The sequence below is a fragment of the Somniosus microcephalus genome, chromosome 27 (genome assembly GCF_052327205.1).
Source record: "Somniosus microcephalus isolate GS21.2 chromosome 27, FLI_Smic_1.0, whole genome shotgun sequence".
In the NCBI taxonomy this organism is placed as follows: domain Eukaryota; kingdom Metazoa; phylum Chordata; class Chondrichthyes; order Squaliformes; family Somniosidae; genus Somniosus; species Somniosus microcephalus.
In genome coordinates this window covers 38200838-38225504 of record NC_141013.1, presented here as the reverse complement: position 1 = coordinate 38225504, position 24667 = coordinate 38200838, and the positions used below count along the sequence as shown (strand labels likewise).

The window sequence follows — 24667 nt, the reverse complement described above, 5'->3', positions numbered from 1 at the left end:
TTCCCGACCCAGTCAAAAATAACAACTTTCCCACCCAACCAGCCACCGATCGCGCCCACTACCATCCTGGAAAATTCGGGCCAATATATAAATGCAAATCGGTGTGAGATACATGCACAGTTTCTCAGTTCTACCTTTTTACAGTGGTTTATTATTTCAGGAAATTTGGGAGCAGGCACTTTGTAGAAATGCCTCTTTATGTGATTATGTCATTCCATCCCGTAACATCATGAACTGGAACAGTAGAAACACAAACTCCCTCTTCATAACATCACAAAAATGGAACTCAAAAATTATCTGGTCCCAGGTTATTTCAAACAAGCACCTCAACGTGACTGAAAGATGCCAGTTAGTAATAGACCTCTTCCGCTCCAACACGAAGGGATCAAGCCACAAGTCGGTGCACAACCACATCTTGGGGATCTAATACCACTTGTATGTTTCATAGAACGGTGGCACAGAACCCATGCAGTTGTGAATAACCGTTGCTAATATGGCTACCTCTTGCTTCTCAGATTTTGGAAAACGTTTAAATCTGAAAGCACTCCTTACCTGTGACCTCCTGGGTGCAGTGCAACTTGATAAACTGTGAGGAGGTGTATAACTATGTACTGGCACCTGACAGAAGTCTGTGGCATTTAAATTTATTGCTGCTGTTACAGCTACAGGTGTTGACGTGCTTATTAAAGCAGGTGATCTGGTCGATGCAAGATCTGTTCTGGTGAAAACCAGCTTGCTCTTCTTGGAGTCTGCCATCAACGGCTGCCCCAATTCTGTTGAGGATAATGATGGAAGTTTGCTAGCGGGTAATGTAAGATCATGCCAGTTGTTACAATCACTTCTGTTCCCCTTCTTGGAAACCTTTGGTTCCCCCACACTAAATTAAATAAATGCAAGGTTGGTAGTCAAGCTTTCTTCTCCACTTTCTTTGACCCAAGGGTCTGATGAGAGTGAGGAACTTAAAAGTAATTATTAGTAAAGAAGTCCGGCTCCGTGTTGATGAGCTGGAGTCCGAGCTTCAAACACTGCGACACATCAGGGAGGGGGAGAGTTACCTGGACTCTGTGTTCCAGGAAGTAGTCACACCAATTAGATTAACTAATTCAGATGTAGTCCGTGGTCAGGGACAGGAGGGTGTGACTATGAGTGAGGCAGGTACGGGGGATCCAGGAGGGAGTGTTGGAGGAGCCGCAGCCCTTGCTTTTGTCCAACAGGTTCGAGGCTCTTACTCCCTGCGAGGACGGGAGCGGGGACTGCAGGGAGGATGAGCAACCTGGCTACAGCACCGTGGAATGAGGGGCCATTCAAGCGGGGGGGAGTAAAAAGAAATGTTGTAGTGGTAGAGGATAGTACCATTAGGGGGATAGATAGGGTTCTTTGCAGCCGAGAGCGAGAGTCCCGAAGGTTGTGTTGCCTGCCCGGTGCCAGGGTTAAGGACATCTCCTCTGGGCTGGAGAGAAACTTGGAGTGGGAGGGGGAGGATCCAGTTGTCGTGGTCCATGTTGGTACCAATGACATAGATAGGACAAGGAAAGAGGTTCTGCTGAGGGAGTATGAGCAGCTAGGGGCCAAATTAAAAAGCAGAACCACAAAGGTAATAATCTCTGGATTACTACCTGAGCCACGAGCAAATTTGGCTAGGGTAAATAAAATTAGAGAGTTAAATGCGTGGCTCAAAGACTGGTGTGGGAGAAATGGGTTTTGCTTCTTGGGACACTGGCACCAGTACTGGGACAGGAGAGAGCTGTTCCGTTGGGACGGACTTCACTTGGCCAGTGCTGGGACTAGAATCCTGGCGAATCGAATAACTAGGGCTGTAGAGAGGGCTTTAAACTAATTAGTGGGGGGGAGGTTTCAAGAGAGCGAAAAATAAAAATGTCAGCGGAGAAGGCAATAGAGCAAGGTAGCAGTGGGGGAATTAAAAACCAGAGCGCGTCAGGAAGGGACAGAATATATAAAGATAATAAAGGTAAAGTAGTAAAGGGGGTAAAAGCAGGAATAAATTGTCACAAAACATATTTAAAAGTTCTTTATCTGAATGCACGCAGCATTCGTAACAAAATAGACGCGTTGACGGTACAAATAACTACACATGGGTATGATCTGGTGGCCATTACAGAAACATGGCTGCAAGGTGACCATGACTGGGAACTAAACATCCAGGGTTATTTGACTATTAGGAAGGACAGACAGGAAGGAAAGGGAGGTGGGGTGGCTATGTTAATAAAGGATGGAATCGCTGCAATAGTGAGAAATGATATTGGGTCAAAGGATCAGGATAGTGAAAGAGTTTGGGTGGAGATAAGGAATAATAAGGGGAAAAAGTCACTGGTGGGCATAGTCTTTAGGCCTCCTAACAGTTGCAACTCTATTGGTCAGAGTATAAATCAGGAAATAGTTGGGGCTTGTAATAAGGGAACAGCTATAATCATGGGAGATTTTAACTTTCATATTGACTGGACAAATCAAATTGGGCAGGGCAGCCTTGAGGAAGAGTTCATAGAGTGCATTAGGGACGGGTTCCTTGAGCAGTATGTTACTGAACCAACCAGGGGGCAGGCAATCTTAGATCTGGTCCTGTGTAATGAGACAGGATTAATAAAAAATGTCCTAGTAAAGGATGCCCTTGGAATGAGTGACCATAACATGGTTGAATTCCAAATTCAGTTGGAGGGTGAGAGGGTTGGATCTCAAACCAGCGTACTAAGCTTAAATAAAGGAGACTATGAAGGTATGAGAGCAGAGTTGACAAAAGTGGACTGGGAAAATAGATTAAGGTGTAAGACGGTACATGAGCAGTGGTGTACATTCAAGGAGATATTTCACAACTTTCAAGAAAAATATATTCCACTGAGGAAAAAGGGGCGTAAAAGAAAAGACAGCCATCCGTGGCTAAGTAAAGTAATAAAGGATAGTATCCGACTGAAAACAAGGGCATATAAAGTAGTCAAATCTAGTGGGAGGATAGAAGATTGGGAAGCATTTAAAAGCCAGCAAAGAATAACTAAAAGATTAATTAAGAAAGGGAAGATAGATTATGAAAGTAAACTAGCAAAAAATATAAAAACAGATAGCAAGAGTTTCTACAGTTATATAAAAAGAAAAAGGGTGGCTAAAGTGAATGTTGGTCCCTTAGAGGATGAGACCGGGAAATTAGTAGTAGGGAACATGGAGATGGCAAAAACGCTGAACAAATATTTTGTATCAGTCTTTACAGTAGAGGACACTAAAAATATCCCAACACTGGACAAACAGGGGGCTATGGGGGGGAGGAGCTAAACACGATTAAAATCACTAAGGAGATGGTACTCGGTAAGATAATGGGACTTAAGGCGGATAAATCCCCTGGACCTGATGGCTTACATCCTAAGGTCTTGAGAGAAGTAGCGGTAGGGATTGCGGATGCATTGGTGGTAATTTTCCCAAACTCCCTGGATTGAGGAAAGGTCCCAGCAGATTGGAAAACTGCTAATGTAACGCCCTTATTTAAAAAGGGAGGTAGACAAAAGGCTGGAAACTATAGACCAGTTAGCCTAACATCTGTGGTTGGTAAAATGTTGGAGTCCATTAGTAAGGAAGCAGTAATAGGACATTTGGATAAGAATAATTTAATCGGACAGAGTCAGCATGGTTTTATGAAGGGGAAGTCATGTTTGACAAATTTGCTCGAATTCTTTGAGGATGTAACAAACAGGGTGGATAAAGGGGAACCAGTGGATGTGGTGTATTTGGACTTCCAAAAGGCATTTGACAAGGTGCCACACAAAAGTTTACTGCACAAGATAAAAAATCACGGGATTGGGGGTAATATACTGGCATGGGTGGAAGATTGGCTATCTAACAGAAAACAGAGAGTTGGGATAAATGGTTCATTCTCGGGTTGGCAATCAGAAACTAGTGGTGTTCCGCAGGGGTCAGTGCTGGGACCCCAACTCTTTACAATCTATATTAACGATTTGGAGGAGGGGGCCAAGTGCAACATATCCAAGTTTGCCGACGATACAAAGATGGGAGGGAAAGCAGTGAGTGAGGAGGACATAAAAAACCTGCAAAAGGACATACACAGGCTAAGTGAGTGGGCAGAAATTTGGCAGATGGAATATAATGTTGGAAAGTGTGAGGTTATGCACTTTGGCAGAAAAAATCAAAGAGCAAGTTATTATCTAAATGGAGAGAAACTGCAAAGTGCTACAGTACAAAGGGATCTGGGGGTCCTGGCGCATGAAACACAGAAGGTTAGTATGCAGGTACAGCAGGTGATCAGGAAGGCCAATGGAATCTTGGCTTTTATTGCAAGGGGGATGGAGTATAAAAGCAGGGAAGTCTTGCTTCAGTTATACAGGGTACTGGTGAGGCCACACCTGGAATACTGCATGCAGTTTTGGTTTCCATATTTAAGAAAAGATATACTTGCTCTCGAGGCAGTTCAGAGAAGGTTCACTCGGTTGATTCCGGAGATGAGGGGGTTGACTTATGAGGAAAGGTTGAGTAGGTTGGGCCTCTACTCATTGGAATTCAGAAGAATGAGAGGTGATCTTATCGAAACATATAAGATTGTGAGGGGGCTTGATCGGGTGGATGCGGGGAGGATGTTTCCACTGATGGGTGAGACTAGAACTAGGGGGCATAATCTTAGAATTAGGGGCTGCCCTTTCAAAACTGAGATGAAGAGAAACTTCTTCACTCAGAGGGTAGTAAATCTATGGAATTTGCTACCTCAGAGACCTGTGGAAGCTGCGACATTAAATAAATTTAAAACGGAGATAGACAGTTTCCTAGCTGATAAGGGAATTAGGGGTTACGGGGAGAGGACAGGGAAGTGGACGTGAGTCTAGGTTCAGATCAGCCATGATCCTATTGAATGGCGGAGCAGGCCCGAGGGGCCGTATGGCCTACTCCTGCTCCTACTTCTTATGTTCTTATGTAAAAAGTACTGGAGAAATTAATGGGACTAAAAGCCGACAAATCCACTGAACCTGATGGCCAACATCCTAGGATTTTAAAAGAGGTGGCTGCAGAGATAGTGGATCCATTGGTTTTGAACATCCAGAATTCCCTAGATTCTAGAATGGTCCCTGTGGATTGGAAGGTAGTAACCCTGCTGTTTAAGGAGGGAGAGAGTAAACAGGATGCTATAGGCCAGTTAGCCTGACATCAGTAGTAGGGAAAATATTAGAATATTTTATTAAGGACATGGTAAAAGGGCACTTGGAAAATCATATGATTAGGCAGAGTCAACACGGTTTTATGAAAGGGAAATCGCATTTGACAAATTTACTAGCGTAGATAAAGGGGAACCAGTGGATATAGTATATTTGGATTTTCAGAAGGCATTCGATAAGGTGCCACACAAGAAGTTATTGCACAAGATTAGGGTTCATGGGATTGGGGGTAATGTATTAGCATGGATTGAGGATTGGTTAATGGACAGAAAACAGAGAGGGTAGGAATAAACGGGACTTTTTCAGGATGGCAGGGTGTAATTAGTGGAGTGCCGCATGGATCAGTGCTTTGGCCTCAACTATATACAATCTATATCAGTGACTCAGATGAAGGGACCGAGTGTAATATATCCAGGTTTGCTGACGATACAAAGCTAGATGGGAAAGTAAGCTGTAAGGAGTATGTAAAGAGGCTGCAAAGGGATATACAGGAAACTCTCTTTTAACTGGCACCTAAGTATCCGGAAATCTCTCTTAACCGGCAAAATTCAGGAGTAGGTTCAGCTAAGTTTTACTATATATTAGTGGCCGTGTAACCGGGGTTCCTGGATCTGTGGCCGTGCAACAGGGACTCCTGCACCTGTGGCCATGCAACAGGGACTCCTGGATCTGTGGCCGTGTAACCGGGACTCCTGCACCTGTGGCTGTGTACGGGGCTCTCGTACCTTGGTAAGTATACCTCTCTGTAATCCGGACTTTTTGATCAACCGGCACCACGCCGGTCCCATCGGTGCCGGATAAAAAAGAGTTTCCTGTAGACAGGTTAAGTGATTGGGCAAGAACATGGCAGATGGAGTATAATGTGGGGAAGTGTGAAATTATCCACTTTGGTAGGAAGAACAGAAAAGCAGAATATTTTTAAAAGTTGAGAGATTAGTAAATATTGATATTCAGAGGGACTTTGGGGTTCTTTTGCATGAATCACAGAAAGTTAACATGTAGGTACAGCAAGCAATTAGGAAGGCAAATGGTATGTTAGCCTTTATGGCAGGGGGTTGGCGTATAAGGGGGTTGGCGTATAAGAATAAGGAAGTCTTACTGCAATTATATAGGGCTTTGGCGAGACCACACCTGGAGTACTGTGTATAGTTTTGGTCTCCTTACCTAAGGAAGGATATACTTGCCCTAAAGGGGGTGCAACGAAGGTTCACCAGACTGATTCCTGGGATGAGAGGGCTGTCCTATGAGGAGAGATTGAGTAGAATGGGCCGATACTCTCTGGAGTTTAGAAGAATGAGAGGTGATCTCATTGAAACATATAAAATTCTTTGAGGACTTGACAGAGTAGATGCTGAGAGGCCGTTTCCCCTGGCTGGGGAGTCTAGAACTAGGGGTCACAGTCTCAGAATAAGGGGTCAGTCATTTAAGTCTGAAACGAGGAGAAATGTCTTCACTCGGAGGGTTGTGAATCTTTGGAATTCTCTACCTTAGAGGGCTGTGGAGGCTCAGTCAATGAGTATATTCAAGACCAATGGCACTAAGGGAATCAAGGGATGTGGGGATAGGGCGGGAAAGTGGAGTTGATGTAGAAGTTCAGCCATGATCTTACTGAATGGCGGAACAAGCTCGAGGGGCCAAATGGCCTACTCCTATTTCTTATATTCTTACATAATTTCAAACAAAGTAGATCCTCTCTGGGTGACTTGGTGTTCTTTAAGTTAGCTATAGTAGATCTCAGCTCATGCATTGTAATTTTGCCTCAACTGACAATCGATTCAGCCATATTTTCAATGGAGTTATAGTCGATCGTACTGTTTGGGGATGGTTTGTTGAGGATTTTGCGGAAGTCCTCTGTCCACCTTCTCTTCATATCTTCCAGTTTGGTGATAAGCAAACCATGTATGTTTTTGGCAGGATGGTCGCTGTGGCATTTAAAGTCTCTTGTAAGATTCTTTGTGATCTGATAGTACCCTATATTTCCCCTTGCTGTAGCCATTTCTACCTCGAGCTTATTTGTCAACGCTGGAATTACCGCTGCGAACGGAGCCGCTTGTGCCCGCCGGAAATTCAGTTTGAGCGTCCCAAGAGGGACGCGGGGCACTGCTCGAGGCGCCCGCGTCCCTCTTGGGGCGCTGAAACTGAATATCGCAGCGCAACGTGCCGCAGCACCACACCAGCACGGTGCGCTGCGGTACTGCAGGCCTTCCTCCCCTTCTTAAGGGGGAGGGGCCTGCACCAGCGCGATGACCGATCGCGGGTGCCGGCAAAAGAGCCTGGCACCGAGGAGAAGTGCCGGGCTCTCGGGACACAGCCGGCACTGCCCGGGGGGGGGGGGGGGCAAGTATCAGGAGGCTGGGGACGGCAGCGCGAGGAGGTGCTGGCAGGCGGCCACCGAAAAAAATGGCCGCCCCGCACCTCCACCTTAATTTGCGCCACTACCGCCACAGGTAGGCCCTGTGAACCGGTCGCGATTTGCGACCGGCGTTACAGCGGGGGGCGCGACCAAATATCGCGATCGGGGCGGTAGCGGGGCGCTGCGTACACCGATGACGTCATCGGTGGCGGCGCAGCGCTACAGGCTAACGCCGCCATTAGCGTTCCGCTAAATGTCGCGGGAGGTGTGGCCAGTGGCGCTAAAGCCCTCTTTAGGCGCTAACTGGTGGCACAGCCCACCGAATTTCTAGGCCCTTGTCTTTTTCTTTGAATTCTTCTTTCTTCCGCTTTCTATCATCTGGAACAGATGCGCTGAGTTAATTGAGCTTGGCCTTTTTCCGTTCACTGATCGCATGCCAGGTGTCAGTACTAAGCCACTCCTCATTTTTGCCTTCAATATGGCCATGATTGAATTCAGTGCTCTTGATGTAGTCCATGCATTCCTCTACATGTGTTCTATTTCCGCCAAAGTAGCGAACCTTTAGAGAGCTGCAGTTTAATTTCCGATTGAAAACCAAGTCTTTCAGTCTAGCAATGTTGATTCTCCTTCATGTCTTCTTCTTTGTCATTGGCTTTTTCAATTTGATTTCCATGGTAACCACTGTGCACAGTTGGCGATCACTGGCAGCGTCAGTGACACAAAAAGGCCGAACATTGTGTAAAGAGGACGTGAACATTTAACAGAGGCAGGAATTATCAATTTAATTCTTAATCTTACCTTCTGGATGCCTTTATGGGTAAAGAGGGTGTCTCCTATAACCAAGTGGTTGAGTCCGAGTCTGGTTCTGAGTCTTTCACCATTTTTGTTTCTCTCAGCAATGCCTTAACTTCAAATATATTCACATTTGAGGATCCAACTTTGGTGTTCAAGTCTCCAGAATGATAATTCAGGTGAATGTGTGGCTGGAAAAGCAGTGCAGGAGGAAGGGCTTCAGATTCCTGGGGAATTGGGACCAGTTCTGGGGCAGGAGGGACCTGTACAAGCCAGATGGGTTGCATCTGAATAGGACTGGAACCAATGTCCTTGCAGGGAGATTAACTAGTGCTGGGTGGGGGAAGGGTTTAAACTAATTTGGCTGGGGAAGGGGTGCCAAGACGCAGCAGCAAAGAGGAGACACAAGGTGCACAGAAAACTAGGAGGGACAAACAGCAACAGAACAAAGAATACTGTAGCAGGAGCAGGAATTAGATGGAGGATAAAAGCAAAGCAGACTAGCATGATATTGGAATGCATGTGTGTTACAAATAAGGTCGAGGAGCTACAGGCGCAAGTTGACACATGGGGTTATGATATAGCGACTATAACGGAGACCTGGCTTAAACATGGGTAGGAATGGGAACTAAACATTCCTGGCTACAATGTATTCAGGAGGAATAGGGAAGGAAAAAAGACGGGGGAGTGGTGGCAGTACAGGTAGCACGTCCCGAATCCGGCAACCTCGGGACCGAGGCCGAACTGGTTTTCGGGTTTTTCCGGACTTCGGAACGTGTTTCTGATGTCCGAAGTCCGGAAACGCCCAAGCCCAGGTTGCGCTATTTCCGGACTTCGGACCTCAGAAGCACGTGTCGAGTCCGGAAATGCATGGGCCCAGGTTGCGCTTTTGCTAAGCCTCCCTCAGATTGTCCGGATTCCGGAACATTTTACGGATTCCGGACCCCTGCCACCAATCGTCCCGGAGTCCGAATTCCGGAACTCCGGATTTGGGTCGCTCAACCTGTATTGACCAGCGATAATATTACAGTTCTACAGAGGAACGATATACTAGAGGGTTCAAGTGCGTAAAAAGTTGAAGTTCATGTTAATTCAGTGATTTCTAATTAATCTGCAAGGACTGCACCAGCACACCTTGTGGAGAAGGGTATCACTGACAGCAATTTTAAATTTCCGCGTTTAACTGCGCAAGTGCGGACTCTAGAAGTTGCTGTCAGTTTTACAGAGTAACGATGGCGAATGCTGACAGTTTTGCCATCATTACAACCGCAAGTTCCAGGCCTTGGATTAATTTCAGCACTGCACAATTGTGACTTGCTGAGAAAATGGTTCTGTTACAATATAAAATTCCACTGGCTTGTCAAGCCAGCAAAATAATTAATGACTGGATTAAAATGGCCCAATTTTATAGTCTCCTTAGTAAGCTTTATTCCAAATACAGGAAACTTTGTGCTATCCGGCACCGACGGGACCGAGCTGGTGCCGTTCCCTCAAAACTGCCGGACAAACCAGCGCTAACGTTGAAGCATACGGAGCTTTTCAGCTCCGTATCTGGCAACAAACACTGTTGCTTAGCAACAGCTTCTAAACAGTCGGCCATACCTTGGAAGCGTCTCTGTCGCTTAGCAACAGCTTCAGAGAGACTTTGCAGAGCCTGACTGTTGAAAAAAAGCCACGAGAAGAAAAAAAACCTAACAAAACGGCTCCTAATTTTTGCCGGTGGCTCGAGCTTGCCGGACATTTAGCCTCCGGATAACACAACGTTTCCTGTATATACATATGTTAGCCTATTACAGAAACTTCAACTGTCAAGGGTTTGTTTTAGTGAAAAGCGTCATGTCAGCGCCATGTCTGACATTAGAGTTGCCACAAAGCTGCATCACAGTGAAACCACCACAATGCGAAGACTTGGTCTTATTGGCATAAGACTTCAGTTGAGGATAGAACTCTACGCTGGACTTTTCTGCATTAAGTTCCCTTTTACCCCTCATTCTCTACATCACAATTGAAGCTGTAAGTTAAAGAAATCTGTAATTACCTTCTCCTTTCTTTCCTAAACTTGACATATGTAATCCCCCAATATTGCATCCAAGTGGCGATAAACCTTTATACTGAGTGACAACAGATTCTTTGAACATTGAGTGCATTTGTGGTAGTTTCTGGTTGCTCACTGTAAAAAATGTACATTCACCAAACGTACTAAAGAGATTTAGTCAATTCTACATAAATAGTGCTTTTTGATTGGTTGGTTTTAAGGAATGGGAAGTAATGGTACGTGTTAGTAATGTTAAACCTACTTCAAGCTCGGACCTCAAATGCACTGCCTGGTGTAATGCTGAGCCATAGGGACTAGGAAGGTGTTGAGTTATCAAATGCCATCTAGGCATCCCACATCCTGGCAAATACTGAAACATGGCATGAACTTAGGAAAAGCCGAAGAAATGGACAGCATGCCACCGAGTAGCGATATTCTTCATTGAGCTGAATGGGCTTTCTTGTTCCTATACTCTTCTGTTCTTAAAAGACCATGCAGCAGGCCTTGGTAAAGATGGGCTGGAATAAGCCCCTCTGTACCTTCTAATACTTAAACTGGATGGCACTGAGTGACCCAAGTACGGAGAACTCTGCAAAACTATCAATTTAAAACCAGTAAAGCCGGAAGATCCCTGTGACAACGCCTGCATTGTTTGTTTTCTCCGACTGTGGCATGAAGGGTCTCTTTGATGTTGGATCAGATTTGCTGCATTGAATTAATTAAAAAATCTTTCTTTGATCGAAGGAAATTGTTTGTTCCGTTGTCAAATACAGGTTCAACAGAGGTGAGCGATTGCTCATATCTCGGGCAACCTGGTATAAATTAACATGCATGTTGTGAAGCCTGTCTTCTCAGTTTAATTTTATTTATCAATCAAGTAATTTTTGTCTGATTACGCTTCTGGGATGTACCTTGGGGTATTTTTCTATGTTAAAGGTGCTATATAAATGCAGGCTATTGTTGTATTGTTTGATTAATTCAACCAATTGCCTATATTAATCAGAAAAGTTACATGGGATGTTGTTTGACCTGAGAAAGAGAACGTCTGAAAGCTACCCAGAAGTGTTAGTTTTGACATTCGCAGAGTTAAACACAGGAGCTTTAAGACATTAAGAAAGTTCACCAAAAAGCTTGATGTCTGGAGAGACCATTAATTACTCTTGTTCCACAAGTTAGTGTTAAGAGACCAATAAAGGTAGATTTGATGATGTGATCGAGGTGTTTAAAAACTTAAAAGGATTCGACAGGGTAGAGACAGGGAAACTATTTCCTCTGACGGGGGAATCAAGAACGAGGGGACATGATCTGAAAATCAGCGATTAGGAGGGAAATCAGGAAGCAGTAGCAACCTGGAATTCTCTCCCCCAAAAGGCTGTGGATGCTGGGACAACTGGAGCGATCAAGACTGAGATCAATAGATTTTTGTTAGGTAACGGAATCAAGGGATATAAAGCTAAGGCGGGTAAACGGAGTTGAGGTACAGATCACCCATGCTCCAACTGAATGGCAGAATAGGCTCGAGGGGCTGAATGGCCTATTCCTGTTTTGTAGTGCAACATCAAGAATTTTGGCCATCAGATGCACCTTGACTGGATATTCTTGTTAAGATATATAATTGTTTTGCTTCTTGTTTGTAAATATAGAGCCATTAGTCTGTAGACCTTCAGGCTGGTACTACCTACTATTTCAAAGAGATAGTAGAGTATAAGACTGTGTGCAACTCAGTAACCAGATTACTGCAAGGAGGTAACTGTTACAATTTAGAAAAAGTGGAGCTCTCCTTGCCCAAGTCTGTCTATATGCTATAGAATAAGTTGCTTTTCAGCCAATACATTTTAATGCTGTGTGCTACTCTTAATTAACCACTTCAAATTACTCCCACATCGTTGGCAGACCGTCATAACTTCACCCGTGTTGTTCAACTCAAAAGCCTGTACGAGACAAAACCCAGATGTTGAAAGAAAAACCCTATTACTGTAATGCTGGATATTTTTCACTGGCCACAGCATTAAACGTTCATACATCCACCATTGCACTTTACTGCAATCCGAGAGACAACATTGGAACACGCTCTCTTCCGCCTGCATGTGGCTACTGCCACGTGATTTAGCGCTGTGGATTGTTTGACTTAGACATGATGCTTGACTATGAATGCTACCCATGAAATTGGTAAAATGGCCAATGAAACCTTTGGTAAGGTAGGCAACTTTAGGTGACACATTAAAATTATCAAGGCTGTCATATGGCGATGGAACAACTAATGCCCATTGGGCTCTCAGAGAGAAATATTTTTTTAGTTGTCCCCAAAGACCGGTGTCTCATCCTTATACTACGATAGATCTGAGATTCATGGTTGCAGTACTGCAGGACGAATTGTCCTAATACAATAGAAAATTTAAAGAATGCTCTGCGCACAAGCATCCAAAGTGCCGATGAGCTTAATGACTCACTTATTTTACCCCATTCCTAATGCCAGGCCAGATCACCAGCTGGAGGATTTCATAGGGTCATGAAATAATAGGTTTCTTCCTCAAAATGCTTAATCTTTGTATGTGTACTTGCAAAGCGCCTTCTAAGACATTGACAACAGAGGATAATTGGACCGGCATGCTTAACCCAAAACAGGTTTTCCAGATATTTCTTAGTCAACTTCTCCATGTGGGAGAGCGAGTACTGAAGGGAAGAGGAAGCTGTGTATGTCAGAAGATTAAAAAACTTCTGTATTAGACAATTTGAATATGACAATCTTCTGAAGATGAGAGTTAATTTCTGTCCTTCTTTCCTTGAAACCACTTACATAATCCAATGAAAGAAACAGAGACATCGGGGTCGATTTTCCTGAAGCTGTTGGGAAGGCGGCGGGACTACAACTTTCGGGTTTTTGACCCGCCTACTTCGACGTCCGGCCAATCTGCACGATTTTCCCTTGATTGACCTTGTTGAGCCCGCCCAGCGGGCTCAGCAGGCCAATTAAGTGCCACCCGGCAACAGGTGACGTCACAGACTGCAATTTCATCTGTCAAGAGTTCTTGACAGATGAAATATCAGTGTTTCACAGCTGTTTCAAGCTGTGAAACACTGACAGTCTGAGTTCTGACATGAGTCCTTCTGCACAGACTCAGTTAGAACTCACACCGGCACTCAAAGCTGAAGGCTGTCACTTTTCACAGATCGCAGCCATTCAGCTTTAAGTTCCGGCTGAGTGATGGGTTCCCGACGGCTACAGGAAGAAAGGCTGTTAAGGTAAGTACAGGTAAGTAAAAGTTCTTTACACACTTTAGACACACCAAACACACTTACCTTTGCACTCATGCACCCATCACTCACCTGAACACCGACATCGCGACCCCTCCAACCCGACGGCCCGCCTGCTCTACCTGGTGTGGTTTGGAGCCGTCGGGAATCCCACACGAAACCCCTCAAAATAGGGATTAGGCTAAAAACTGCCTGTTAACTACCTGTTAACAGGCAATTAATTGGCACTAATCCCTTCCCGCCTGGTTTCGGCGGGTCCCAGTGCAGGGCGGGTACCCGCCGCCTCTGAAAGTTGCGTGGAGCAGGGTTTTGGGCGGGATGGTGTCAGGACCCCCGAATTCGGGATTTCCCCCCCCCACACGCCTGAAACCCCGCCTGACGGCTCCACGAAAATCGACCCCATCATCTATGACTGCCATTTTAGGAAAGGACTTTTGGAGCCAATGTACAATTTTTTACTTGGTTTAAGTTGAAAATGTGGGTGAGAAATATTGAGACTGATCATGAAACTAAAAGTGGAATTCTCAATTGAACAAGATGAAACTAACATAGATGGCCAACCAGATATTTGGAAAGGTAGGCAACATTAGGTGACACGCTAAAATTATCAAGGCTGTCATATGGAGATAGAACAACTAATGTCCATTGAGCTCCATGTCGAGATACATCACTTAAACAATATTTCTTTAAAGTCAGTCCCAAAGACCGGTGTCTCATCCTTATGTTACAATAGATCTCAGATTCATTGTTGCAATACTGCAGGATGAGTTCATATTGTGATAAGCAAGCAACTAAAAAGAGTGGGGAGGAAAAACAATCTGAAGGCAGATTAGGAAGGAGAAGCCATGCTGAAAAACTGAAGAGTGTTCATATTAAGACAAGTATCCATGAGATTTACTTGATAAATCAAGAGGGTACGTAGACGATAAAAAGGAGAATCTAGATCTTCCGTGTCATTGGCACTCAGAATCCTAGCAGAATTCAATACTGAGCATTTGGATGCATTAGCCCCAGTTGGTGAAACTAAGCTATTTGCGATCTCACCACAAATGGGAGGAAAACAAATCTGTAATGACAAAATGGGACCTGACATCAATTGAGTTTGTTTTCTCAGCATAAAAAGGTTTTAAAAAAACCTTCACTTTCTTTCCATTTTTGAGTTCTGCTTGACTATATTGAGAAGAGGAATTTGATTGTAAAACACAACTGAAACCAGTAAAAGTAAGGGTGAATCAGTAGCAGAGGACAGGCAGTGGTGACAGTCACTACTGCAGGTCTAACCATGTAGACTGACCATGTAACCACTGACATCTGTGCTGGTAGGAGCTCTAGATTCTGGAAACTTGAAAAAAAAATCCAACCCATCAAACAACAACAACAACATCTTGCATTTATATAGCACCTTTGACGTAGTAAAACGTCCCAAGGCGCTTCACAGGAGTATTAAAAGACAAAAAATTTGACACCGAGCCACATAATGAGAAATTAGGGCAGGTGACCAAAAGCTTGGCCAAAGAGGTAGGTTTTAAGGAGAGTCTTAAAGGAGGAAAGAGAGGTAGCGAGGCGGCGAGGTTTAGGCAGGGAATTCCAGAGCTTAGGGCCTAGGCAACAGAAGGCACAACCACCAAAGGTGGAGCGATTATAATCAGATTATAAACAGAATTTATTACAAACAGGAGCTGTATTAACAGATTGCTTTGGTGATTCTACTTCCAATTCTTACTATAAATAATATTTCTACATATGGTCACAAGAGCCATCCACTTTAAAGATGACCAATAGAGTAAAGGCATCTTAATTTTAGCATCGCTGTTAATTAAATCAATCCCTCTAGTTACACCAGTTAAATGGACACCAATTCTTTTTCTCTGTCGTGTTCTGCTTTTCCCTGTCCAAGATCTAAATAAAAATAAAAATATGCAGTGGTAACTGCTATGAAACTGTCACCACCAAGTAATTTAAAATATCAAAGCCTACATTTTATTTTCAAACAGTCATTTTGCATAATGTAAATTCAATCCTATGGTATTTCCTTTGTTATTATTCATTTTGCTCAAAGTCTTGCTCGTTATCATACACAGTATATTTGCACACTGAACCAAAAGGTTAACTACTTGCTTTGTGTGAGAATTTAAAAGAGTTAGCAATTATCCCAAAAGATCAAAAATATTTCAACTCACGACATGAACAGACTGTAATGACCATAGAAATCTGTTCAGCAGCCCAACCAAAATTTCTATCTCTGAGAATGTCTTTTTACTGAGGTGTGAAATGACCCCCTGAGCTAACCATGACCATCTGACTGTAGCTTGACGCAAGATTTTCAAACAACTTGCATGGCAAGCAGAGAGTTCTGTTGGAGAGGTATCTCTATGTAGGCAATGCAAAGTAAAGCACATGAACTTTGATTTTGCCAGCTCACAATTTTTTTTTATAACTTTATATATTGAAAATGATTAAGGTTTAAAATTTAGTTAAAATCTAGTTCAAGGCGGAGATAGACAGATATTTGAGCTACAGGAAGTCAAGGGTTATGGGGAACGGGCGGGAAAGTGGAGTTGAGGCCAAGATCAGATCAGCCATGATCTTATTGAGTGGCGGAGCAGGCTCGAGGGGCCGAATGGCCGACTCCTGCTCCTATTTCTTATGTTCTTATAGTTATGTGGTAGTGGTTAGAGCCACAAAGGCTGGTTCTGTGGTTTTCCAACAGCAGTGGAAATGGGCATCTGTCTGTGATCAGTGCACAATAAACATTTGTATTTCAATCTGCTAGACCACATTCAGTTTTACTCTCATAGTACTCTGTTGCACAATCCCAGGCTCTCCTCTTAAAGTAGGATGATGCCAGTTATGCGGAGAAACTTGAGATAATGGGACTATCTCCACTGGACCAGAGAACACTCGGGTTCATTGCTAGAGGGACAGAATTGAAAAGCAGAGAAGTTATGTTTAACTTGCATAGAACTTTTGTCAGGCCACACCTGGAGTACTGTGAACAGTTATAAAAAGTATATAGATGCACTGGAGAAGATGCAAAAAAGATTTACTAATATGATACCAGAACTGAGAGGTTATAACTATCAGAAAAGGTAGAACAGGCTGGGGCTCTTTTCTCTAGCAAAGAGAAGACCTGATAGAGGTCTTCAAGATTATGAAAGGGTTGAGAAGATGTTTCCACTTGCGGGCGAGATCAGAACTAGGGGCGATAAATATAAGGCACTAATATATCCAATAGGGAATTCAGGAGAAACTTCTTTACCTAGAGAGTGGTGAGAATGTGGAACTCGCTACTACATGGAGTAGTTGAGGTGAACAGCATAGATGCATTGAAGGAAGAGTTAGATAAGCACATGGGGGAGAAAGGAATAGAAGGATATGAAGAGGGGTAGGAGGAGGCTCGTATGGAGCATAAACACCAGCGTGGACCTGTTGGGCCGAATGGCTTGTTTCTGTGCTGTAAATACTTTGTAGCACTTAATAAAGGTTTCAAAATTACAAACGGCATTGATAGAGTCAATTCCTCTGGACTCAACATCCATGTCCTCCACCACCGGTGCACTGTGGCTACAGTATGTACGATCTACAGTGTGCACTGCAGCAACTCACCAAAGTTACTTCAACTGCACTTCCATTCCCTGCGACCACCAAGAAGAACAAGAGTGGTAATGTTGTGGGAACACTACCCCTTCCAAATTCCCATCCAAGCCACACATCATCTTGACTTGGAGGATATATATCAGCGTTGCAGGGTCAAAATCCTGGAATTCCCTACCATAATCACAAGGACTGGAGAGATACGAGAAGGCCCAATTAGCACCTTCTCAAGTGTTCAATAAATGCGGCCTTGCTAGCATTGGCCACATTCCCCCCAAGGATAAATATAAGAAAGAAAAGGGCTATGGAGGGAGCAGAGTAGTGGGATTCGTTTTGGAATCCTCCAGCAAAGAGTCGGCACTGACACAATGGCTCTGAATTTGTGGTTGGTACGACGATGTACTCTCAGAGTACGCTGTCACACCACCTTTGAAACTGACTGCAACTTCGGGATTTGGTGCATGCGGAAATTCCAAAGTTGCAGTCTGTCGAGGATAGTCCAAAACTGTCTGCGCGCTGTGCACCACCCCCCACAGAGCCGGGAATCGGTGAACTCTTGTAAATCATTGAAACTTGTTGTGTTTTGAGTTTTGCTTCAATTAAGTTTGTCCCAGTTCCCGGGTGTTACCTGAAGGGGGTGCTGGGGGGCTCGGTTTTACTTTGTCTTTCACTTTCAGTTTCGGGTTCTGCCATGCAGACAATGTGCTGTAATGTCCACCCATTTACTCAGTAAATAGTAAAAGGTACATTCCGTCTCCTCTATTCATTACTGTTCGGTCAAGATGCAATAAAACTGATGAAAACTTCGGCTCTTCCGCAGGAAGTGTGCTGTTAAATTCCCCACTAAAAGTTAGACCCAAAGGGATTAGGTGTAACTGGGGTTTTAACAGCGTACTGACCGCTAAACAAATGTTAAGGGCCTGTAAAACTAATAATTTTGTGCAGTGTCAAATTTGTCCATTTTAATAAAAATTTAAATTTTTAAGAAACTTTACAAAAAAAAAATTTTTTTTAGTTTGTGCATCTTTATTTTAAGTTTGCCTTTTCCCCATGTGAGAACCTCAATCTTTCTTTTGCTCTCGCTAACCATTTAAAAAAGTTAGAATTTTAAGGGTTAACCCACTTCCTTGTTCGCTGTCTGAGAATTCTGCCTTCTGATCGACTGCTTAGAGATCCTGTTGATGCCACAGCCACTTGAACAAGGGGATTCCCATTGAGTTGCGTTGAATTGAATTCAAGGTTGGAAAACCCAATGTTCTCGACTCAGGGATTGCGCGATTCCTGTGCGGAGTGTACTTCAGGGCCAGCAACAAACACATTTGCTTCGCTGCTGACTGCAAATTCAGGGCCAGTGAGCCAGCGGCCTTCATCTGTGCTGTGACTGGTCAACGGTTCTATGATTCAAAGGGGTAGAAAGAAAAAGTGAAACAAAAAGTAAAATAGAAAGCTTTTTGATGGGAAAGTACTCTGGTCCTATCTCTGCAAAAGCTGCAGGGGGAAAAATTGGGACACGCCTACATTTAGTGCCCCATAACAGTTAGCATCCCCGCGCCGGAAATTGAATGGTTGCGCCCCAAGCAGGAGTCGGGGCGCTAACAGAAGCGCTTCCTCTCCCTCTTGGGGCGCTACCATTCAATATTGCGGTGCTACGTGCAGCAGCGCCATGCACGATTAAAGGGGAAGGGGCTAGCGCAGCGCGCTCCAGGACCATGCTGGACCACCGGGGAGTGGGGTGCCGGCATAAGTGCCCGGCACTCAAGAGGAGTGCCGGGCTGACCGATCGCGGCCAGCACCCCGCAGGAAGCGGCGAAAGGGGGCAGGTGCTGGCAAGCGGCCCAAAAAAAAGGTCGGCCGGCGCCTGCCCTTTAACTTGCGTCGCCACGGCTGCAAACACAGCACCCTGACCCTGTCGGACATAGCGTCCAGCGGTAGGTCAGTGGGCACTAGCGAAGTTTGTGGCCGGGGCGACATCATCGCCCGTGGCGCTACCGGCTACCGCTAACCTCCCGCTGAATTTCGCGGGATGCGTTAGCGGCGCTGCGCCCGGGCGCTAGGTGTTTTGCGCCCCGTTAATGCTCCCTCGGGGCGCTAACAGGAGGCGCAAAGCAACCCAATTTTTCCCCCGTAGGCTTTTAAAGATTAATTTCTTCTATTACCACCATTTACCTCCTCGAATGCTTCCAATTTCTGTCTAACACTGCTGTGTTAGAGCAGCCTGTTCAGCCACTTATAACTTTGGCGGATTTAATGATTTTCGTTCATCGAGAAGGGAAACTAATTTCTTGGTTTTATTCTGCTCAACTTCCAATGAATTCTATGACCACCCAGCACATCTACACAGCATGGCGGCCCAATCTGAGTCACGCTAATTTTGACAGGTGATCCGTTTGGTGACCTTTAGCACTGGTGACCTTTAGCATGACTGATCCAACAGACTGCAAGACAACTGATTTATTTTATAGGTCCTATAATACCTTGTAGTGCTTACATTAGTGGAACCTATATTTCCAATACAGATCTCTGCCTCTTGGGACACTCCATGAGATCCGCTTTCACCTTGGAAAGAGTCATTTGATTGATATAGTGCTGTTTGGCAACTGGCGAACCCATCAGTCACATGGTGCTAGGTGAGATCCAGGTGTCTCCGGAGGTTATGGAAAATGGGGAAATCAAGTCCAAATTCCATTTCCAGCAAGATGAACTCTTAGCAAAAGTGGTCTTCCATTGCACTGACCTCCTGTACCAGTTCAGCCTTACTGACCTGTTCTCAGTGTAGCAGATGGATGAGACGGTTTGCATAGGTCGGTACTAACATGTTTCAGCTGCCTTGCATGCCCCTAAAATGCATTTGATGCACTTTGAGATGTGCTGAGGATATGATGAGGATGGGATAAGGCGGCAAATAAATGTAAGGTCTTTAAAGGTAAAATTGATATTCTGGTGCCATGGTTGACCATTGTGCCTGGCCTGGAATCCTTCAGAATCTCCTCTCTTCCATTCAAATTATCTTTGTAGCTCAACTGAATTGTACTATTGTATATTTAATTGTTTCTCAATGTTATTTTGTATACGTTAAGCATCAATTATGTTCTAAAAATACTTACACACATTAGAAGGTACATTAAATGTAGTTACATAAGGAAATGACTACAGTTATCAAGAATATTAGAATGAAAGAAAATGATTCTATTTGATCAATTCTTTGGGAAATCCCAAGGAAACTAATATCGAATCAGGGACAGGGACTCAACAAAATTAATGCAAGCAAAATAACAGTAATGAAGAAAATAATGACACTAAAGAGTGACAAATCCCCAGGACCAGATGGTTTCCATCCCAGGGTTTTAAAGGAAGTAGGTGAGAGCATTGCAGATGCCCTAACTATAATCTTCCAAAGTTCTCTCGATTCAGGAAACGTTCCTTTAGATTGGAAAATTGCACATGTCCCTCTGCTATTTAAGAATGGTGAGAGAGGGAAACCAGGGAATTATAGGCTAGTTAGCCTAACATCTGTTGTCAGGAAATTACGGGAGTCTATAATTAAGGATAGGGTGACTGAGCACCTTGAAAATTTTCAGCTGATCAGAGAGAGCCAGCATGGATTTGTAAAAGGTAGGTCATGCCTGACGAACGTGATTGGATTTTTTGAAGAGGTGACTAAAGTAGTGGACAGGGGATTTGATAAAGTCCCTCAAAACAGACTGTTTACTAAGGTTGAAGCCAATGGAATTGAAGGCAAATTATTGACCTTGTTACGAAACTGGCTGAGCAGTAGTCGACAGAGAGCAGGGATACATAGAAGATAGGAGCAGGAGTAGGTCATTCGGCCCCTCGAGCCTGCTCCGCCATTCAGCGAGATCATGGCTGATCATCCAAATTCAGTATCCCGTCCCTGCTTTCTCCCCATATCCCTTGATCCCTTTAGCCTTAAGAAATATATCCAACTCCTTCTTGAATATATTTAATGAATTGGCCTCCACTGCCTTCTGTGGTAGAGAATTCCACAGGTTCACCACTTTCTGGGTGAAGAAATTCCTCCTCATCTCTGTCCTAAATGGCTTACCCCTTATCCTTAGACTGTGACCCCTGGCTCTGGACTCCCCGACCATCGGCAACATCCTTCCTGCATCTAGTCTGCCTAGTCCTGTTAGAGTTTTATAAGTTTCAATGAGATCCCCTCTCATTCTTCTAAACTCCAGCGAGTATAAGCCCAATCGACCCAATCTCTCCTCATACGTCATTCCTGCCATCCCAGGTATCAGCCTGGTGAATCTTCGCTGCACTCCCTCCATGGCAAGAACATCCTTCCTCAGATAAGGTGACCATAACAGCACACAATACTCAAGGTGTGGTCTCACCAAAGCCCGATACAACTGCAGCAAGACATCCTTGTTCCTGTACTCGAACCCTCTTGCTACGAAGGCCGACATACCATTTGCCTTCTTAACCGCCTGCTGCACCTGCATGCTTACCTTCAGCGACTGGTGCACAAGGACACCCAGGTCTCGTTGCACTTCCCCTTCTCCCAATCTATTGCCATTCAGAAAATAATCTGCCTTCCTGTTTTTGACACCAAAGTGGATAACCTCGCATTTATCCAAGTTATATTGCATCTGCCATGCTTCTGCCCAATCACCCAACCTGTCCAAATCATACTGGAGTTTCTCGGTATCCTCCTCACAGCACACATGCCCACCCAGTTTTGTGTCGTCTGCAAACTTGGAGATATTCCAAGTCTTTGCTTTCTGTCTGCCAACCAGTTCTCTATCCAAGTCAATACCTTGCCCCCAATCCCATGTGCCTTAACTTTACACGCTAATCTCTTATGCGGGACCTTATCAAAAGCCTTCTGAAAGTCCAAATACACCACATCCACTGGTTCTCCCTTATCTATTTTACCCGTTACATCCTCAAAAAATTCCAGTAGATTAGTCAAGCACAATTTACCTTTTGTAAATCCATGTTGACTTTGTCCAATCCTGTCACTGTTTTCCAAGTGCTCTTCTATTACATCTTTTATAATGGACTTTAGCATTTTCCCCACTACCGATGTCAGGCTTACCGGTCTGTAATTCCCCGTTTTCTCTCTACCACCTTTTTTGAATAGTGGGGTAACATTAGCTACCCTCCAATCCATGGGTACTGTTCCAGAGTCTATCAAGTTTTGGAAGATGACCAGCAATGCATCTACTATTTCTAGGGCCACTTCCTTAAATACCCTAGGATGTAGATTATCAGGCCCTGGGGATTTATCGGCCTTCAATCCCGTTAATTTCCCCAACACCATTTCCCTACAAATATTGATGTCTTTCAGTTCCTCCCTCTCATTAGACTCTATGTTCCCCGACATCTCTGGGAGGTTATTTGTGTCCTCCTTTGTGAAGACAGAACCAAAGTATATATTTAATTGGTCTGCCATTTCTTTGTTCCCCATTATAAATTCCCCTGATTCTGACTGCAAGGGACCTACGCTTGACTTCACCAATCTTTTTCTCTTCACATATCTATAAAAACTTTTACATTCAATTTTTATGTTCCCTGCATGGGATAATGGGCAGGTACTCTTAATTGGCAGGTTGTGACTCATGGTGTCCTGCAGGGATCTGTGTTGGGGCCTCAACTATTCACTGTATTTATTAATGACTTAGATGATGGGATAGAAAGCCACATATCCAAATTTGCCGATGACACAAAGATAGGCGGCAGTATGGATGAAAGAATAAAATTACAAAGAGATATTGATAGATTAGGTGAATGGGCAAAACTGTGGCAAATGGATTTTAATGTAGGCAAATGTGAGGTCATCCACTTTGAACCTAAAAAGGATAGAACAGGGTACTTTCTAAATGGTGAAAAATTAAAAACAGTAGAGGTCGAAAGAGACTTGGGGGGGTCCAGGTTCATAGATCACTAAAATGTCATGAACAGGTACAGAAAATAATCAAAAAGGCTAATGGAATGCTGGCCTTTATATCTAGAGGACTAGAATACAAGGGGGTAGAAGTTATGCTGCAGCTGTACAAAGCCCTGGTTAGACCACACCTGGAGCACTGGGAGCAGTTCTGGGCACCACACCTTAGGAAGGATATATTGGAGGGAGTGCAGCGTAGGTTTACCAGAATGATACCCGGACTCCAAGGGTTAAATTACCAGGACAGATTACACAAACTAGGGTTGTATTCCCTGGAATTTAGAAGGTTAAGGGGTGATTTGATCAAAGTTTTCAAGATATTAAGGGGAACAGATAGGGTAGATAGAGAGAAACTATTTTCACTGGTTGGGGAGTCTAGGGTTAGGGGGCAGAGTCTAAAAATTAGAGCCAGACCTTTCAGGAGTGAAATTAGGAAACACTTCTACACACAAAGGGTGGTAGAAGTTTGGAACTCTCTTCTATAAATGGCAATTGATGCTAGATCAATTATTAATTTTAGATCTGAGATTGATAGATTTTTGTTACCCAAATGTATTATGGGATATAGGGCAAAGATGGGTACATGGAGTTCGGTCGCAGATCGGCCATGATCTCATTGAACAGGCTCGAGGGGCTAAATGGCCCCTGTTCAACTCAGTAATTCACTTGGAAGAGCTTCTCTTCGTTGTCCTTTTTAAAAATCAAACATTAAAAAACATGGTTAATTTGAATATATGCTTTTCCCTGCTGATTTAAAAGAAAAAAATCGGGTGCTGTGGGCCTGCAATCATCCAACTTTTATTTTTATTTATTGATTACCCGTCTGTCTAGCCGTCCCCCGAGAAGTTGGGTCTTCTGTAGCAATATAAAAAAAATAACTAGTACGATAGCAAAATACTGCGGATGCTGGAAATCCGAAATAACAACAGAAAATGCTGGAAAAACTCAGCAGGCCAGGCAACATCCGCGGAGAGAAATTAGAGTCGACGTTTCGGGTCGAAACCCTTCTTCAAAACTGGAAAGGAAAGGAAATAGATCGAAAGGAGGGCTGGGGAGGGAACAAAGGAAGTGAAGAGACATTAAGAGGTTACAGGAAACTTTGCGCTATCCGGCACCGACGGGACCGAGCTGCTGCCGTTCCCTCAAAACTGCCGGACAAACCGGCGTTAATGTTGAAGCATACGGAGCTTTTCAGCTCCGTGTGAATCAACAAACCCTGTTCTAAACAGTCGGCAAGCGTCTCTGTAGCATCTCTAGCTGAAGCTGTTGCTTAGCTACAGACTTTGCAGAGCTTTGACTGTTGAGAAAAATGCAACGAAAAGAAAAAAAACCTAACGAAACGGCTCCTGATTTTTGCCGGTGGCTCGAGCTTGCCGGACATTTAGCCTCCGGATAACACAAAGTTTCCTGTATTCAAAACAAGACGAGCTCGCGAGGCCCCTTCAGAGGACAGCAGGACATTAGCAAGTGTGGGACTGGAGTCACAGATAGGTGGCAGGCTCCTTTACCTCACAAAAGAAGCGCATCAGTTGGGCATTTACAACAGTCCAACTAACTTGCCATGG

The 24667-nt window shown here is 44.2% G+C and overlaps 1 protein-coding gene across 4 annotated transcripts in view; it reads right to left on the bottom strand.

Annotated features, from left to right (window-relative positions):
• efl1 (elongation factor like GTPase 1) overlaps nt 1–24667 on the bottom strand; it is a 369111-nt gene that overhangs the window by 48762 nt on the left and 295682 nt on the right. Inside the window, exon 20 of one of the 4 annotated variants that reach the window (XM_085968865.1) lies at nt 15394–15496. The exons of the other annotated variants lie outside the window; for them this stretch is intronic. Coding sequence (XP_085824991.1) covers nt 15428–15496 — 69 coding nt within the window. The 3' untranslated portion in view covers nt 15394–15427. Of the gene's footprint in view, nt 1–15393; nt 15497–24667 lie in introns of those variants that run through there. 4 annotated transcript variants of the gene reach the window in all.